At 43.2% G+C, this 19,080-nt stretch overlaps 1 protein-coding gene across 2 annotated transcripts in view; it reads left to right on the forward strand.

Moving 5' to 3' along the window:
- The window catches only part of LOC124605747 (zinc transporter 9), a 188,759-nt gene that overhangs the window by 129,700 nt on the left and 39,979 nt on the right, over positions 1 to 19,080 (forward strand). For both annotated transcript variants that reach the window (XM_047137626.1, XM_047137627.1), the window contains one exon: positions 8,214 to 8,424. In XM_047137626.1, coding sequence (XP_046993582.1) covers positions 8,214 to 8,424 — 211 coding nt within the window. The remainder of the gene's footprint in view (positions 1 to 8,213; positions 8,425 to 19,080) is intronic.

The following is a 19,080-nucleotide window of genomic DNA, read 5'->3' on the forward strand; positions in this document are numbered from 1 at the left end:
TCCCCAAACCACCTTCCCTACCCTCTGGCTCCTACCCTTGTAACCGCCCCCGGTGTAAAACCTGTCCCATGCACCCTCCCGCCACCACCACCTACTCCAGTCCTGTAACCCGGAAGGTGTACACAATCAAGGGCAGAGCCACGTGTGAAAGCACCCACGTGATTTACCAACTGGCCTGCCTACACTGTGACGCATTCTATGTGGGAATGACCAGCAAGAAACTGTCCATTCGCATGAATGGACACAGGCAGACAGTGTTTGTTGGTAATGAGGATCACCCTGTGGCTAAACATGCCTTGGTGCATGGCCAGCACATCTTGGCACAGTGTTACACCGTCCGGGTTATCTGGATACTTCCCACTAGCACCAACCTATCTGAACTCCGGATATGGGAACTTGCTCTTCAATATATCCTCTCTTCCCATTATCCACCAGGCCTCAATCTCCGCTAATTTCAAGTTGCCACCACTCATACCTCACCTGTCATTCAACAACCTCTTTGCCTCTGCACTTCCGTCTCGACTGACATCTCTGCCCAAACTCTTTGCCTTTTAATATGTCTGCTTGTGTCTGTATATGTGTGGATGGATATGTGTGTGTGTGTGTGTGTGCGCGAGTGTATACCTGTCCTTTTTTCCCCCCTAAGGTAAGTCTTTCCACTCCCTGGATTGGAATGACTCCTTACCCTTTCCTTTAAAACCCACATCTTTTCGTCTTTCCCTCTTTCCTGATGAAGCAACCATTGGTTGCGAAAGCTAGAATTTTGTGTGTATATTTGTGTTTGTTTGTGTGTCTATCGACGTGCCAGCGCTTTCGTTTGGTAAGTCGCATCATCTTTGTTTTTAGATATATTTTTCCCACGTGGAAAATATATATATATATATATATATATATATATATATATATATATATATATATATATATATATATATATATATAATAGAGGGAAACATTCCACGTGGGAAAAATATATCTAAAAAGAAAGATGATGAAACTTACCAAACAAAAGCGCTGGCAGGTCGATAGACACACAAACAAACACAAACATACACACAAAATTCTAGCTTTCGCAACCAATGGTTGCCTCGTCAGGAAAGAGGGAAGGAGAAGGAAAGACAAAAGGATATGGGTTTTAAGGGAGAGGGTAAGGAGTCATTCCAATCCCGGGAGCGGAAAGACTTACCTTAGGGGGAAAAAAGGGAAAAAAGGACAGGTATGCACTCGCGCACACACACACATATCCATCCACACATATACAGACACAAGCAGACATTTTGCTGTGTCTGTATATGTGTGGATGGATATGTGTGTGTGTGCGCGAGTGTATACCTGTCCTTTTTTCCCTTTTTTCCCCCTAAGGTAAGTCTTTCCGCTCCAGGGATTGGAATGACTCCTTACCCTCTCCCTTAAAACCCATATCCTTTTGTCTTTCCTTCTCCTTCCCTCTTTCCTGACGAGGCAACCATTGGTTGCGAAAGCTAGAATTTTGTGTGTATGTTTGTGTTTGTTTGTGTGTCTATCGACCTGCCAGCGCTTTTGTTTGGTAAGTTTCATCATCTTTCTTTTTATATATATATATATATATATATATATATATATATATATAAAAAAAAAACAAAGATGAGGTGACTTACCGAACGAAAGCGCTGGCAGGTCGATAGACACACAAACATACACACAAAATTCAAGCTTTCGCAACAAACTGTTGCCTCATCAGGAAAGAGGAAAGGAGAGGGAAAGACGAAAGGAAGTGCGTTTAAAGGGAGAGGGTAAGGAGTCATTCCAGTCCCGGGAGCGGAAAGACTTACCTTAGGGGGAAAAAAGGGCAGGTATATATACACACACACACACACACACACACACACACACACACACACACATATATATATATATATATCCATCCACACATACAGACACAAGCAGACATATTTAAAGACAAAGAGTTTGGGCAGAGATGTCAGTCGAGGCGGAAGTGTAGAGGCAAAGAAGTTGTTGAAAGACAGGTGAGGTATGAGTGGCGGCAACTTGAAATTAGCGGAGATTGAGGCCTGGCGGATAACGAGAAGAGAGGATATACTGAAGGGCAAGTTCGGATAGGTTGGTGTTGGTGGGAAGTATCCAGATAACCCGGACGGTGTAACACTGTGCCAAGATCTGCTGGCTGTGCACCGAGGCATGTTTAGCCACAGGGTGATCCTCATTACCAACAAACACTGTCTGCCTGTGTCCATTCATGCGAATGGACAGTTTGTTGCTGGTCATTCCCACATAGAATGCATCACAGTGTAGGCAGGTCAGTTGGTAAATCTCATGGGTGCTTTCACACGTGGCTCTGCCTTTGATCGTGTACACCTTCCGGGTTACAGGACTGGAGTAGGTGGTGGTGGTGGTGGTGGTGGTGGTGGTGGGAGGGTGCATGGGACAGGTTTTGCACCGGGGACGGTTACAAGGATAGGAGCCAGAGGGTAGGGAAGGTGGTTTGGGGATTTCATAGGGATGAACTAACAGTTTACGAAGGTTAGGTGGACGGCGGAAAGACACTCTTGGTGGAGTGGGGAGGATTTCATGAAGGATGGATCTCATTTCAGGGCAGGATTTGAGGAAGTCGTATCCCTGCTGGAGAGCCACATTCAGAGTCTGATCCAGTCCCGGAAAGTATCCTGTCACAAGTGGGGCACTTTTGTGGTTCTTCTGTGGGGGATTCTGGGTTTGAGAGGATGAGGAAGTGGCTCTGGTAATTTGCTTCTGTACCAGTTCGGGAGGGTAGTTGCGGGATGCGAAAGCTGTTGTCAGGTTGTTGGTGTAATGGTTCAGGGATGGTTCAGGGATTCCTGACTGGAGCAGATTCGTTTGCCACGAAGACCTAGGCTGTAGGGAAGGGACCGTTTGATGTGGAATGGGTGGCAGCTGTCATAATGGAGGTACTGTTGCTTGTTGGTGGGTTTGATGTGGACGGATGTGTGAAGTTGGCCATTGGACAGGTGGAGGTCAACGTCAAGGAAAGTGGCATGGGATTTGGAGTAGGACCAGGTGAATCTGATGGAACCAAAGGAGTTGCGGTTGGAGTGGAAATTCTGGAGTTCTTCTTCACTGCGAGTTCAGATCATGAAGATGTCATCAATAAATATGTACCAAACTTTGGGTTGGCAGACCTGGGTAACCAAGAAGGCTTCCTCTAAGCGACCCATGAATAGGTTGGCGTACGAGGGGGCCATCCTGGTACCCATGGCTGTTCCCTTTAATTGTTGGTATGTCTGGCCTTCAAAAGTGTGGGTCAGGATGAAGCTGGCTAAGGTAATGAGGAAAGAGGTTTTAGGTAGGATTGCAGGTGATCGGCATGAAAGGAAGTGCTCCATCGCAGCGAGGTCCTGGACGTGCGGAATATTTGTGTATAAGGAAGTGGCATCAATGGTTACAAGGATGGTTTCCGGGGGTAACAGATTGGTTAAGGATTCCAGGCGTTCAAGGAAGTGGTTGGTGTCTTTGATGAAGGATGGGAGACTGCATGTAATGGGTTGAAGGTGTTGATCTACGTAGGCAGAGATACGTTCTGTGGGGGCTTGGTAACCAGCTACAATGGGGCGGCTGGGATGATTGGGTTTGTGGATTTTAGGAAGAAGGTGCGGGGTGTCGGTGGGGTCAGGAGGTTGATGGAGTCAGGTGAAAGGTTTTGCAGGGGGCCTAAGGTTCTGAGGATTCCTTGAAGCTCCGCCTGGACATCGGGAATGGGGTTACCTTGGCAAACTTTGTATGTAGTGTTGTCTGAAAGCTGACGCAGTCCCTCAGCCACATACTCCCGACGATCAAGTACCACGGTCGTGGAACCCTTGTCCGCCGGAAGAATGACGATGGATCGGTCAGCCTTCAGATCACGGATAGCCTGGGCTTCAGCAGTGGTGATGTTGGGTGTAGGATTAAGATTTTTTAAGAAGGATTGAGATGCAAGGCTGGAAGTCAGAAATTCCTGGAAGGTTTGGAGAGGGTGATTTTGAGGAAGAGGAGGTGGGTCCCGCTGTGACGGAGGACGGAACTGTTCCAGGCAGGGTTCAATTTGGATGGTGTCTTGGGGAGTTGGATCATTAGGAGTAGGATTACGATCATTTTTCTTCGTGGCAAAGTGATATTTCCAGCAGAGAATACGAGTGTAGGACAGTAAATCTTCGACGAGGGCTGTTTGGTTGAATCTGGGAGTGGGGCTGAAGGTGAGGCCTTTGGATGGGACAGAGGTTTCGGATTGGGAGAGAGGTTTGGAGGAAAGGTTAACTACTGAATTAGGGTGTTGTGGTTCCAGATTGTGTTGATCGGAATTTTGAGGTTTTGGAGGGAGTGGAGCTGGAAGTGGGAGATTGAGTAGATGGGAGAGACTGGGTTTGTGTGCAATGAGAGGAGGTTGAGGTTTTCAAAACCACAGAAAAATCTGTCAGTATTGAAACATTAAAAGCTTATCTGGATACACATTTTCACAAATTTAAATATTTGTGCTGAACCATCTTGGCAGCAACATGTATTACCTACATGTACATGCTGCAAATTGCACTCCTGGTTTGTGGTGAGGTGCTTGTAGCAAGTATTTGTTGTTTTGTTATTAAGTAGTATGTGTATTGCTTTTTGAGGAACTTGAGAAGAGTTTTGTTTCAAAAGTTGTGAAACAATAAATAACTGGCATGTCAGATTGTCACTTTGGTCACCTACCACTAAAACCATTGAAAACATCTGTACGTACTATAAATTAAAATCCTCTGCCAAATTTTTCTGGAAGTATGTGGCGGTCAGTCTCAGGAAGTACTGTAGATGTTTTGGTACAGTTTTCACTAATAGGTAGAGTGACTCAAGAGAAAGGTTTGTGTATGTAATTTATTACCACTACACTGGTTGAATTGTCTGGCCATTGATACTCAGTGTTACCCTTGCAAAGCTGGGTTGGCTCACTACTTTTAAATAAATAAAAGATGAATTGGGCAAATTTTGGAGATTTACTGCTTGCACTGTCATTATTCTGGCATGAAGAGAAGTTTTTAGACTGTCCTAAATTGGTTGACGTCATGCCACATTGTATGCAGAACCACAGGGTGCCCCAGTGTACCTGAAAAGGGGAATGGAATGGAAGACTGTAACAAAGACATGTTGCTAGAAATCACCCCAGTATTGAAGTGCAGTGATTCATGGACAGTGGTAGAAACCACCAACCAGACAGTTGAATTAGGCAACAATCCTGAGCCCTCATTACAAGAACAATATATCTTTAACCACATTGTATTGCCTGATGTTATCCCACTATTTTTAAGTCCGGTAGAACTTATTTGTACCTAAATTTGCTTGATGCTCCTCGTCTTTCAATGTGCACCTTTAAATGGAAACTGAAATCACAATGAAATCCAGACCTTTAGCTACTTACAGGCGTTGATAAATATCAATGGGGACAGTTGAAAATGTGTGCCCTGACCGGGACTCAAACCCAGGATCTCCTGCTTACGTGGCAGACGCTCTATCCACCTGAGCCACCAAGGACACAGAGGATAGTGCGACTGCAGGGACTTATCTCTGGCACGCTCCCTGTGAAACCTACATTTCCAACTTATTGTCCACACACTACATCTGTAGCTCACCTGCCCACTATACTCATTACTCGCGGCAGTCTACTAATTCTCATAAGAGTTCAGGCAATGTGAGTGCATCCGCACTGAAGAAGATCATTGGCCAGTAAGCCTTATCTATATATCAAGATGGTATCTGTTCTTTTGGACATGCCCGAAAGAACTAGTTCTTGTATATAAAATTTTAAAAAAATAATAATAAAATAATAATAATAATAATAATAATAAAACTCTGTGATTACGGTTTTACTTTGCCTGTTTTCCTGTCAGCTGTAATTTCCTAATCTCCCTCCATCCCTAGGCCTCATCTAAGCTTATTCGGTGTAGACTAATCGTATTTGACTGGCACAGTTCTTCCCTTCCTTCTACAGTATTAACTTGTTCATGCCAAGTTCAAATGTGGTGCAGATACCACAGGAGTTGGATTTAAATAGGCACTCAGCTGGTTGAAGGGCACACACACACTTAAACAAATCATTAAAGAGTCTAGTTTTGCCTCATAATTTTGTATTTGTATTTTAGAAACTTTACACTTACCTTCTGAGTTGGTTGAGAATGGAGTTTTTGTGTAGTAGGTTTTGAAACATTTCTATAAATGTGGAGGGATGCAACATGTTTCTGCATTGCCACACAGTTTCACTTTCTTTTCTGTACTGAATACTTTTGAGCGCTTGGTTGGATTCTTCTGTTCTTCAGAGGCACCAATTTCCAGTCCTATAATTATAAATGCATATTCCAGGAGCTGCAGTGAATGGTTCATTGTTCTGCAATGTTTGCAAGAAATTGCAAATTTATCATACACAATGTAGGCATAAAATAGGCTTATATCCAGAATATAGAAAAAAACTTTGTTGCATTTTTCTTGCTATTTTCATCACTGAAATTGTTGTCTTTTTCATAAACTTTAGAAGGAAAGATCACCAGCATTGTCTGCAGTATCACTAAATTCAGAAACATTGCATGCAAAATGTTTAATTGTCTCTCCTTTCAAGAACTAATATTACTTAGAAATCATTTCACAACTGGAGAATGAAAGTTTCGATGTCTCAACATAGAGGCAATACACAAATGAATAACTGTGTGGCAGAAAGCCACACATTTGGTACACTCACTGAAGTGCTTGCAAGGACAATCTACGGCATTACATCAACTTAACACAGAATGCTGCTGTAACTGTGCGAACTGTGGTAATAGACTCAATTACAGGAGGGGCCTGGGGGCAGTGTGACGAGCTACGCTCGACAAAATGATTTGAACATGCTAATGCACTCCTTTCACTAACAGTCCTGTACAAAGGGGGGCCACACACAGCTCTCTCTATCACATTCACATTTGTTAGACCACCTGTCACACCATGTAGAACTCTTCAACTACGGTGGTCTCCACACTTTACATGTAAAGCAAGATGCAGATTCTAGAGCTTTTTCTATCAATTCAGTCACTGACTTAGTAGTTCTTGCAGTACATGTATTAAACAACAATATGAAATGGATGCATTGCTGCTCACCACATACAGTAGATGATGCATTGAATGGCACATTGAAAAAAGACTGTCAGATTTTAGCAGTTTTTGTACTAAGTTCCTCGTCAGACATAGACAGAAGGGAGTTGTTCGATAGCTGATAATATGTTGAAGTCTTTTTTTCAGTGTGCCTGTCTGCCACAGAAATGCAACAGAAAATTAGAAACCAAGAATCATTTACACTCTGCTGTGTTCTTCGTTATAGAGGAATAGAACTGTCAATTTACAAGTCGTAGGCTGGCATATGCAAATAAGTAAACTTACATATCATGTGCTACAGCATTATTTTCATTATGAAACTTCTAATGTATTGATACAACTTAGTTTCTTCCTCTCTTATGTGAATTATTTTGAACAAACTTATTTTTTGTCTAAAATTTTATCATCAAAGAAGCAGCAGTGTGGGTTGTAAACAAGAGATGAAAGATAGTGGTTGCTATTCACAATGATTTAATGTGGAATGACTCCACAAAAATAGTTATGAAGAAAGATACTGACAGAGTAACTTATCCATTAAAATCATTTACAAAATTGTTGCTGGACTTATTCATGAAAGAGAGAGAGAGAGAGAGAGAGAGAGAGAGAGAGAAAGAGAGAGAAGGGTGAGTTGTGCTCAAAGATGGTTTGTCCGATTAGTCATGATATTGTCTAGTTTTGGTGTATATCGCACTAATTGTCAACAATTTCACTTGGGAGCTATAACAAGATTGGTGTTGTACATTGCAGCTAGGCAAGATAAGTTAGAAAATGTCATTCTCATAGACACTTTGCATAATGACCTGCTTTTAGTGTGTGCCTGGCACTGATCCTCAGATTCTGGAGACTGTTACTCGCCTGATGTCTTTCACTGTGGGGCAGCAACAGCGTCAACTTCCTAATACATCTTGATGGGGGAGTTTTGGCTGTGGAGTTGTCACATGTAATTGAACTGCAATGTTTTTATTTTTTTTACCGTTCTTTAATGTTTGTAAAGATGGTATTAATTATTGTTTTTTTTATGAATTATGTTGTGGATGAAGAATATACCAGAAGTAAAAAGTTCAACAGGGAAATAGTGTACAAGTAAAACTGAACGATTGTGATGCTCCTTTCGGCAGTGTTCCGTGGGCAAGATCCCAGTGTTAACGTAGTGCTGATGGAAGACTTAGCTGCAGTCCTCGGTGTCGGTGTGGCCGGAGCCTGCATGGGACTTTCTGTGCTCTACAACAGTCCCATCCCTGATGCCATGGGCTCCCTCTTAGTCGGTGGAATTCTGGGTGGCGTTGCATCGTTTCTTATTTACAGCAATGTGGCTGCTTTGGTTGGAAGGTATGTATTTTATCAGCATCTCATTTAACTTCTGATTCTTATATTTGGGCCATTTAATATATGATTGTTACCATGAGTAATACCTGCTTGAACATAAATGCCGGTGCTAGCCATGCCTGCAGGTTGTGCTGTTTTATTTCCTCATGAATGGCACCTGTGCAATTACCTCAACATTTAGAGGTGTCCACCATTGTCAGAATAGTGTTCTGTTTAGTTAGGAGTGCACTATGTTGGAGCTAATTCAGATTGAAAGTGGGCAAATTGTCTGTGCTTATACAGTCGGTGCTTCCTTAAACGAGATAACCGAAATGTTTGATGTGCCGAGAGGCACTGTATGGAAGATACTCCGTGCAAGGAAAGCCAAAAAAACGTCATCTGCTAAGTCACAATGAGGACAAAAGTCTGTGTTGAGTGATTGTGACAGACGGTTTTAGAAGAGGATTGTGACGAAAAATAAAGAGGACAACAGCTGCAAACATCAATGCAGAACTAAATGTTGCACTAGTGAACCCTGTCAGCATCAAAACTAGATGAGGGAAAGTTCATAAGCTGGGAATCACAGGATGATCTGGAATTCCAAAACCACTCATCACTGTTGGAAATGCCTATAGCAGGAAAACGTTGTGCTGAAGCTGTAAAACATGGAGTAATGGAAGAATTGCATTTGGTCAGATCAGTCTTGCCTCACACTGTTTCCAACTTCTGGCCGAGTTTGTCCCGAGAGCGGTTCGGTGACAATTTGGGCAGCCTTATCGTAGTATTCTAAGGGCCCCACACTACTCTGCTAGGTTGCACCCCTGCTGAGGATTATGTGACAGTTTTGACTGAGCAGGTCCATATCGTGGTACATACAGTGCTTGTTCCCATATTGTGATGCTATGTCCCAAGGGAGGAGAGGCCCTGTTCACGTAGTTCACATCGTCCGGGACTGGCGTTTTGAGCAGGAGAACTTCTGTAAAGTGTGGAAGGTAGGAGACGAGGTACTAGCAGAAGTAAAGCTGTGAGGGCGGGGCGTGAGTCGTGCTTGGGTAGCTCAGTTGGTAGAGCACTTGCCCACGAAAGGCGAAGGTCCCGAGTTAGAGTCTCGGTCCGGCACACAGTTTTAATCTGCCAGGAAGCTTTGTTTCTGATTCAGTTTGGCTATATTTGATTGCCCTCATTTTATTTTTGTTGGTATTCAGCCATTTTTTGAGACTCTGTCCATTCCATTCAGCTAGTCTTCCACATCCTGTGACTTTTCTGATAGAGCTGCAACGTCTCTGCAATATAAGTCCTGAAACTTTAAATTTTTGTGTCCCAGAATTTTAATTGGGGTAACGTGGGTTTCTGAATCCCTTTTGAACTGGGGCTTCCCTTTCATGTCCTTTGACAGTTATAACTGAAGTCTGGCTTCTGTACATGTTCTGGAAAATGTTTTACTCCCTTTGTTGTGGCCATGCTACTGTCAGAATTTCATAAAGAATATTTCGATCATCATTGTTGAAAGCTTTCTCTAAATCTACAAATGTTATAAGTATAGCTTGCCTAATAAGCTGTATGTCAAACTTCCTAGCAGATTAAAACTGTGCGCTGGACCAAGACTCGAACTTGGGACCTTTGCCTTTCGCGGGCAAGTGCTCTACCAACTGAGCTATCCAAGAACGACTCACGCTCCGTCTTCACAGCTTTACTTCCGCCAGTACCTCATTCTGGAAGCCATATGTCAGTATTGCCACCAGTGTTCTTATATTTCCTTGGAACTGAGACTAATTTTCTGTTAGGTGACAATCCACCAGTTTTTCCCCTCTTTTGTAAATAATTCTTGTCAGAAATTTAGAAGCATGATTTATTCCACTGAAGGTTCAGTAATACTCACAGCTTTCATCACCTGCCATCCTCCGAATTAGAATTACAACATTATTTTTGATGTCTGGTGGTGTTTTAGCGGTCTCACATATCGTGCATAACTGGTGGAATAGTTATGTCATGACTAACTGTCCCAATAATCTCAGTAATTCTCAAGTACTTTTGTATACTCCAGGTGCCTTATTTTGACCTACCGGGTGATCAAAAAGTCAGTATAAATTTGAAAACTGAATAAATCACAGAATAATGTAGATAGAGAAGTACAAATTGACACACATGTTTGGAATGACATGGGGTTTTATTAGAACCCAAAAAAATACAAAAGTTCAAAAATGTACAACAGATGGCGCTTTATCTGATCTGAGTAGCAATAATTAGCGTAACAAAGTAAGACAAAGCAAACATGATGTTCTTTACAGGGAATGCTCAATATTCCTCAACATTCCTCAACAATAGCTGTAGTCGAGGAATAATGTTGTCAACAGCACTGTAAAGCATGTCCGGAGTTATGGTGAGGCATCGGCATCGGGTGTTGTCTTTCAGCATCCCTAGAGATGTCGGTCGATCACGATACACTTGCAACTTCAGGTAACCCCAAAGCCAATAATTGCACGGACTGAGGTCTGGGGACCTGGGAGGCCGAGCATGATGAAAGTGGCGGCTGAGCACACGATCATCACCGAACGACGCGCGCAAGAGATCTTTCACGCGTCTAGCGCCATCCTGCATAAACATTGTACGTTCCAGCAGATGTTTATCAACCAGGCTGGGGATGATGCGATTCTGTAACATTTCGGCGTACCTCTCACCCGTCATGGTTGCAGTTACAAAACCAGAATCGCGCATTTCCTCGAAGAAAAAAGGCCCAATAACGGTAGATGTGGTAAATCCAACCCATACCGTGACTTTCTCGTCATGCAATGGAGTTTCCACGACAGTTCTAGGATTTTCGGTAGCCCAAATTCCGCAGTTGTGGGCATTGACAGACCCTCAGCGCGTGAAATGAGCTTCGTCAGTCCACAACACGTTACTCAAACAATCGTCATCTTTCGCCATCTTGTGAACGCCCACACCGCAAATGCCCTCCGCTTCACTAAATTGCCAGGTAACAGTTCATGATGCTGATGGATTTTGTATGGATAGCATTGGAGGGTACGCCTAAGTACCTGACTTCCCCGTGCATAGACGAACCCGTTACAGTCTCCATTTCTCCCTTAACTGTCTCAGCAGCATTACGCCTTGTGCTCGGTTGGCCACTACGGGGTTTATGGTCTAAACAACCCGTGGCTTCAAACTTCGAAACCATTCTCGCCACATTTGTCAACGGACCTTTACCCGTTCGAATCCCCTTCCTTTGGCGATAGGATCGTAATGCTGAATTAGCACATTCCCCATTCTGATAATACAGCTTCACTAAAAGCGCCTTTTCAGGTAACGTCAACATGCTGTGACTGCTGGCACATCTGATTCTCTCTCTCATTACAGCTCCTTTTATACACGATTGTCATGCGCAGTCACTGATGTTCCGCTGCCCAGCGCCATCTGTCGGACATTTTTTGTTCTAATAAAACCCCATGTCATTCCAAGCGTGTGTGTAAATTTTTACCTCTCTATCTACATTATTCTGTGGTTTATTAAGTTTTCAAATTTATACTGACTTCTGATCACCTGGGACTTTCAGTGTTGTGTCTAATTATTCTCTCAGTATTACATCTCATATCTCTTCATCTACTTCTTCTTTTCTTTTTATAACATTGCCTTCAGTTTCATTTCCCTTATAGATCTCTTGTTTATATTCCTTTCACCTTTCAGCCATTCTGTTTTTGCTTAGTATGGTGCTGCTGGTTTCTCATGTGAGCGCTCAATATTCGTGAAGGTACCTCCATAATTTTCCCATTGTCTTTGCATGCTTCTACAGATTTGGATCTCTCCTCCCAGCCATTCCTGCATTTTCAATGTAGTTTTATTTGTCAGTCTCATTTTTAGATGCTGATATTCCATTTTACTTTCCTCATTTGTTGCTTTTTAATATTTTTCCTTTTTGTCATTTAGATTCAGTATCTTCTGTGTTACTCAAGGATTTCTACTGGACGAAATCTTTTTGACTGTTTGTGCCTGTGACACCTTCACTACTTCAACTTTCAAAGTTATCCATTTGTCTTGCATTGCCCTCCTTTCCCGTTTCAGAAAGTCGCTGAACACTCCCTTTCAAAATTTCAATTACTCCAGAAACTTTCAATTCACCCAGGTCCTATCCCCAATTTCTCAATTTGAATCTGTGGTTTGCAGCCAATAAGTTATGCGCAGAGTCCACATTGGACCATGGAAATATGTTGCAGTTTAAAATATGGTTTGGAAATATTTGTCTTACCGTTACATAATCTATCTGAAATATTGCAATGTTTAAGGTCTCTTCAAAACATAAAATCTGACTTCATGATTCTTAAACCAAGTGTTAAAAATGTTTAAATTGTTCTGTGTACAAAATTCCTTTCCTGCACCGTTTTCTCATCACATGTGATAAAAGCAGTGGGGACTTTTATGGGATGCGCTGCTGGCTGTTTCCGAACTCAGGAAATCTGAGCCCCTTACTAGGGTGGTCACTTTGCTGACAGGCTGAACAAGCTCGACACCAGTTGCATACGTAACATTACACCTCTGCTGTCAACCTCTGCAGGTACGAAGGCGAGAAGAGTCGTTTGTCATTACAGTGGTTCTTGAAGGGTCTGTGACAAACAAGTATGTATTGAATAATGGAAAGAAGAATTTGATCCTCAGGTGTGAATTATACTTCAAATACAGAAGTTTATTTACGTACTTGGTTCAGTTGAGTTGGGTTGGGTTGGGTTGGATAAAACGCAAATAGTGTGGATTTTTAACTCAATGAGGGGCATATTTGACGATGAACTGTGTCATTCACAAAGTAAGTTGTTGGTTTATTTAACAAAATCCTTTGGAAATTGTGTTAACAATTTGTTACGAATTGTCCATATCATGGGATTGCTTGTATTTTGACCTGTCTTTAGTTGCTGATTGGAACAATACCTAAGTACGTCCTTGTAGATCTGAACTCCATACATCCCAACATCAAATTCACTGTGGAGACTAAAGAAGGAATACTACCACGTCATGGTCATGAGAAGAACTGATGGCAGCCTGAGCCATGATGTGTATCACAAGAAAATGCTTACTGATCTGTATTTGAACGCAGATAGCTGCCACCTTTTGTGCAGAGGAATGGAGTACCAGAAACACTAGTACACTGGGTGCACATCATATCAGATGCAGAGGGTCTGCCTGAGGAAGTGCAATATCTCAGCAGTGTTTTCACAAAAGGCCAATACTCAGGATGGTAGAGTAAGCGTATTCTTCATTCTGCCACTACCGTAAGACATGGAGATGGAGGAAATCGTGGAGGCAGAGGTAGCCACAGCCTTTAAACCGTACACTGCCATGCTGTTGTGAAAAGCTAGGTGTATACTGAAAAAGCACTTTGTAAGAATGTGCTGTGCCCACCCAGTAAAATACAGAAATTATTGACAAGTGTCAAAAATAACTTTGGTTTGCAAAAGACCAGGGTATATCAGATTGTGTTAGTGTGGCAGGGCATACGAGGTATGTTCAAGAAGAAAGTGGACTTTTGAAATAGCGCACCAATCAGCAGAGAGAGTGCGCTGCTGCTACAGAGCACACCTAGTAGCAAGTTTAGGCAACAAACGCCCTTTGCCTTGAGTCGCTTGGACAATTAGCAAGCAAACCACAGCTGCTGAAGTAAGCATGTGTACAGGCTCCTCGTCAGATTAGTGCATTGAAGAACAGTGTGTGTGTGTGTGTGTGTGTGTGTGTGTGTGTGTGTGTGTGTGTGTGCAATTCTGCTACAGGCTTGGCAAAACAGACAGATTCCAAATGCTCAGCCAAGAATATGGGGAGGACTGTATGAGTCGCTGCAGTGCTGCGAGTGGTTTAAATGTTTCCAACAGGGCATAATGTGGGTCTGTGATGATTCCAAGTCTGGATTTCCTTCCACATCAACAGATGATGGCCATATGGGTAGCGTTCAAGCTGTGATTCATGGAAATCGTCGTGTAACTGTTCAGGAAGTTGCTGAGGAGATGGGCATCAGCATAGAATCATACCATCAAATTTTGAATGAAAAACTTGAGATGCATCATGTCAGTAGGCAAAGAGTCACCTCGTCCAAGAAAAGCGTGCATGAGTCGGTCAAAGATCAAGATGACGTTGGTTGTGTTTTTTGACTACAAAGGCATTATCCATCATGAATTTGTGCCACGTGGCCAGACGGTAAACAAGGAATTCTAGCAGGAAATCCTAGTGCCCATTAGGGATGCAGTGCACAGAAGCAAGCCTGAATTGTGGGAAGACCAGAATTGGATGTTGCATCATGTCAATGCGCCAGCTCATGCGTCACTCCTAGTGTGCAGCTATCTAGCAAAACACAACATTCCCATTGTGCCCCATTCACCATATTCTCTGGACTTAGTCCCAGCAGACTTTTTCCTGTTTTACAAACTGAAAAACATGTTAAAAGGGCGTCATTTCCAAACCGTAGAGGAGATACAGGACAACGTGGTGAGGAACCTGTGTGCCATCCCACAAAGTGTGTTCCAGATGGTGTTCCAAAAGTGGGAGAAACGATGGATTTTGAACGGGACTGTGCTTAAAATGATGTACAATAAGCAATAAAGCTGATACAGCAAAAGTTTGGTTTCTTTTTGAACACACCTTGTATATTGGACAAACTGCGCGTACCATCGACGATTGATGCCGAGAACACCAGTGGCACACTTGACCAATATACCCCAACAGGTTGGCAGTCTGAGAGCACTTGTTTGCCAAAAAATTGTGCAATGGAATATGAATATACCAGGATTTTATCAGACTTCCAAGCACTGGGACCGAGCCATTAGAGAAGCCTTTGAAATTTGCGCTGGGGATAATCTTATCAATTGAGATGACAGGTATGATCTCAGCAAGCTTGGGAGCCAACACTGAGTCTAATTAAGAAGATGCTCAGAAAACACAATGATCTGGCGACCAGGGCTTACAGAGCTACTACATCAATACTACCACAGACGCAGATGCCCCAGCACTTCCGTAACTGCTGATACACAGCCTCAGACACAGGCTGCAGAGTGAACAGTTTGTGGTGGAAGGAGCTATTAGTTGGCCACGTGCCCTCAGGTACTGAGTTTGTGATGATGGCCAAATATCTGATTGACGAAATATTGTGCCCATTGGACACTACGGACTGGCAGTACACTGTGGACTGTTCTATCAACAAATATGCTGGGAGAAACTGAAGAAACACATGAAGTAACTGGGTTCAGTTCTTTCTTGCTAGCAGCCAAATACTCTCAATAAATTCATTTGAAAAAAGTGTCTCACAAACTTATATCAAAGTTGGAGTTCTTTTTGTGTGACTAGCAGTCGGAGGGGGGTGGGGGGGAGGGGAGGAAGAGAATAAATATTTTATTAAAAATGATGATTTCCATTGATTGATAAGTATGGTATTAAAAAAATGGTAAAGAAGCTATATTACTTGTGAGATTTGAACTGGAGACTTTGTGGTTACAATATGATTATGCCAAATGCTGAGGTATCAACAAATCTTTTATAAGTCTGCAGGTGTCTGACATAAGTGCTAGGAATTCTACTAATCTAAAAAAATCACATCTGTTCTGAGAATGAAGTAGTACTGCTTTAGGAAATTTGTGTTTGGACACAGACCATCAAATCCTATAAGTATGAAGAAATGGAAGAGGGCAGAGCAGCACTCTACCTGAGAGCAGCTAAAGGGATTTCTACAAAATACAAGGGGAGGAGACCACTGGAGGAGGATATACCTGCAAGTAGAAGGCCTAGTGCAGTTAAAATGAATTCCCAGTCAATACTTGAAAAGAAAAATGTCACGATGAAGACCAGCAGAAGTAACAGATTATTATTATTATTATTATTAGTGTTTACTTACTATAACATAAGCAACGACAGCTTTCATCCATGCAGTATTGTTTGATGAGTATTAAATCTTCTGTACTCAGTAAATATTTCCAAAAGTCTGATCTACCAGGAGGGTTCGCAATGAAACCCCCACTATGTCAGATTGAATATTTTAAGTTGAACACTGGAAAATTCAGGATGGAATAATTACAATATTATGAAACAATGGAAAATAAAGAATAGAATGTTATAATATTACGAAAAGGAAAGTTGCTACTCACCGTAGAGTGGAGATGCTGAGTCCAGATAGGCACAATAAAAAGACTGTCACAAATATAGCTTTCTGCCTGTGAGGCCTTTGTCAAAATCAGGCAACAGACACACACAAACACACTCACGCAAACGCAACTCACACACACGACTGCAATCTCAGGCAACCGAGGGCACACTGCGAGCAGCAGCACCAGTGCAATCAGTATGGTCTTGTAGCAACATGTTGAGCACAGACTTCATGGTTGGTACAGTGTCGCTCATAAGTAAGAGCATGTGGTGAGGTTTCGAGGGCGACATGTAAAACACTGGAAAGTAGAGAAAGAAAAGGATAGACAATGAGAATAGTAGAATTAGAAAATAGTAACAAAGGAAAACAGTACTGGATTATGGGGTGAAAGAAGTGCCAATAGGCAAAATCAAAAAATGGAAAAGCCAGGCTGGAATAATGACAATATTACAAAAAGGATAGATTGCTGCTCACCACATAGCTGAGATGTTGAGTCGCAGACAGGTACAACAAAAATACTACTAAATGCATAAGCTTTCATTCAGAATGCTTTCTTTTGAAATAGACAACATATACAGACACATTCACACAGTCACAGCTCTGGCTGCTGAACTCCGACTACAACCAACTGCACATGCTAGGAAAAACAGTGTGGGTGGTGGGGGTAAGGAGTTGACTAGGGTGGGGAGGGTGAGGGAGAGTACGGTACAGATGGGGTACATTAAGTGCTGTTTATGGGAGCATAAACAGGGATGAGGTGGAGAGAGGGTAGGGCAGGGTGGGCAGCTAGGTGCAATTTGGTGATGGGCAGGGTGGGTTTTGGGGGTGGGGGTGGAAAAGGAGAGAAGTAAAGGGTAAAGGACTATGGGTGCACTTGTGCAGCAGAAGGCTGTGAGTGGGAACAGGGGAGAGGATAAGTAGGTGAAGGACAAGGACTAACAAAGTTTGAGGCCCACAGGATTACTGGAATGAAGGATATATTGCAGGGAGGGTTCCCACGTGCACAATTCAGAACAGCTGGAGCTGGTGGGAAGGATCCAGATGACACAGCCTGTGAAGCAGTCATTAAAATTAAGAACACTATATTGGGCAGCGTGCTAAGCAACTGGGTGGACCAACTGTTTCTTGGCCACAGTTTGTCGATGACCATTCATGATGAAAAACAGCTTGTTGGTTGTCATGCCCACATAGAGTGAAACGAAGTGGTTGCAGCTTAACTTGGAGATCACATGACTGGTTTCACAGGTAGCCCTGCCTTTGTTGGGATAGGTGGTAGAGGGTGGTGGGAGAATACGTGGGACAGGTCTAAGTAATATTTCAGGGATATGAGCCATACGGCAAGTGGTTGGGAGCAGAGGCTGTGTAGAGATGGACAAGGATATTGCATAGGTTTGGTGGACGGCACTGTAAGAGGGTTGTGGGTAAGACAGTCGTCATTTCAGGGCACGATGAGAGGCAGTCCAAACCCCGGTGGAGACTGTGAGTTAGTTGCTCCAGTTCTAGGTGGTAGTGAGTCACGACAAGAATGCTCCTCTGTGGCCAGACAGTGGGACTTCGGCAGTTAATGGGCGACTGGAGAGATAAGGCACAGGAGATCTGTTTCTGTACAAGATTGGGAGGGTGATTTAAGTTCTGTGATGACCACAGTGAGACCTGCCTGGTATATTTTGAGAGGAGCTGGTCGTCACTACAGGTGCGATGGCCGCGGGTGCCTACGCTGCATGGAAGGGACTTCTTGATATGGAATGGGGGCAGCTGTCGAAGTGGAAGTATTGCTGTTGGTTGGTAGGTTTCATATGGGCAGAGGTACTGATGTAGACATCTTCGAGGTGGAAGTCAACATTGAGGAAGGTGCATGTTGGGTTGAAAGGACCAGCTGAACCAAATGGGGGAGAAGGTGTTGAGGGTCTGGAGGATTGGAATGTTAATAGGGTGTCCTCACCTCAATTCGGATCACGAACATGTCATCAGTGAATCTGAACCAGGTGAGGGGTTTGAGTTTGGGGTGGTTAGGAAAGATCCCTCTAGATTGGACCAGAAAAGGTTGACATAGTATGGTGCCATACGAATGCCAATTGCTGTAGCCCAGATTTGTATGTAGGTGATGCCTTCAAAGGAGAAGTGGTTGTGGGTGAAGATGTAGTTTGTTAAGGTGACCAGGAAGGAAGTTGTAGGTTTGGAATCCTTTGAGCGTTGGCATAGGTAGTGTTAAAGAACAGCTGTGCCATGGGCATTAGGGATGATAGTGCAAAGGGAGGTGGCATGAATAGTGACGAGCAGGGAACCATGTGGTAAAGGAACGGAAACTGTGGGGGGTTGGTGGAGGAAATAGTTGGTATCTTTTGTACAGGAGGGTAGGTTGTGGGTAATGGGCTGAATGTGTTGGAGTGTGAGAGCAGAGATTCTCTCAGTTGGGGCACAGTAACCAGCTACAATGGAGGTCCAGGGTAGCAGGGTATATGGACTCAAGGAATGATGTAAAAGGTAGTAGTGCGAGGAGTGGTAGGGGTGAGGAAAGAGAAACTCTAGGTAGAGATTGTGGGATGGGCCAGAGGATTTGAGGAGGGACTGGA

Source organism: Schistocerca americana, chromosome 3 (assembly GCF_021461395.2).
Source record: "Schistocerca americana isolate TAMUIC-IGC-003095 chromosome 3, iqSchAmer2.1, whole genome shotgun sequence".
Lineage (NCBI taxonomy): Eukaryota > Metazoa > Arthropoda > Insecta > Orthoptera > Acrididae > Schistocerca > Schistocerca americana.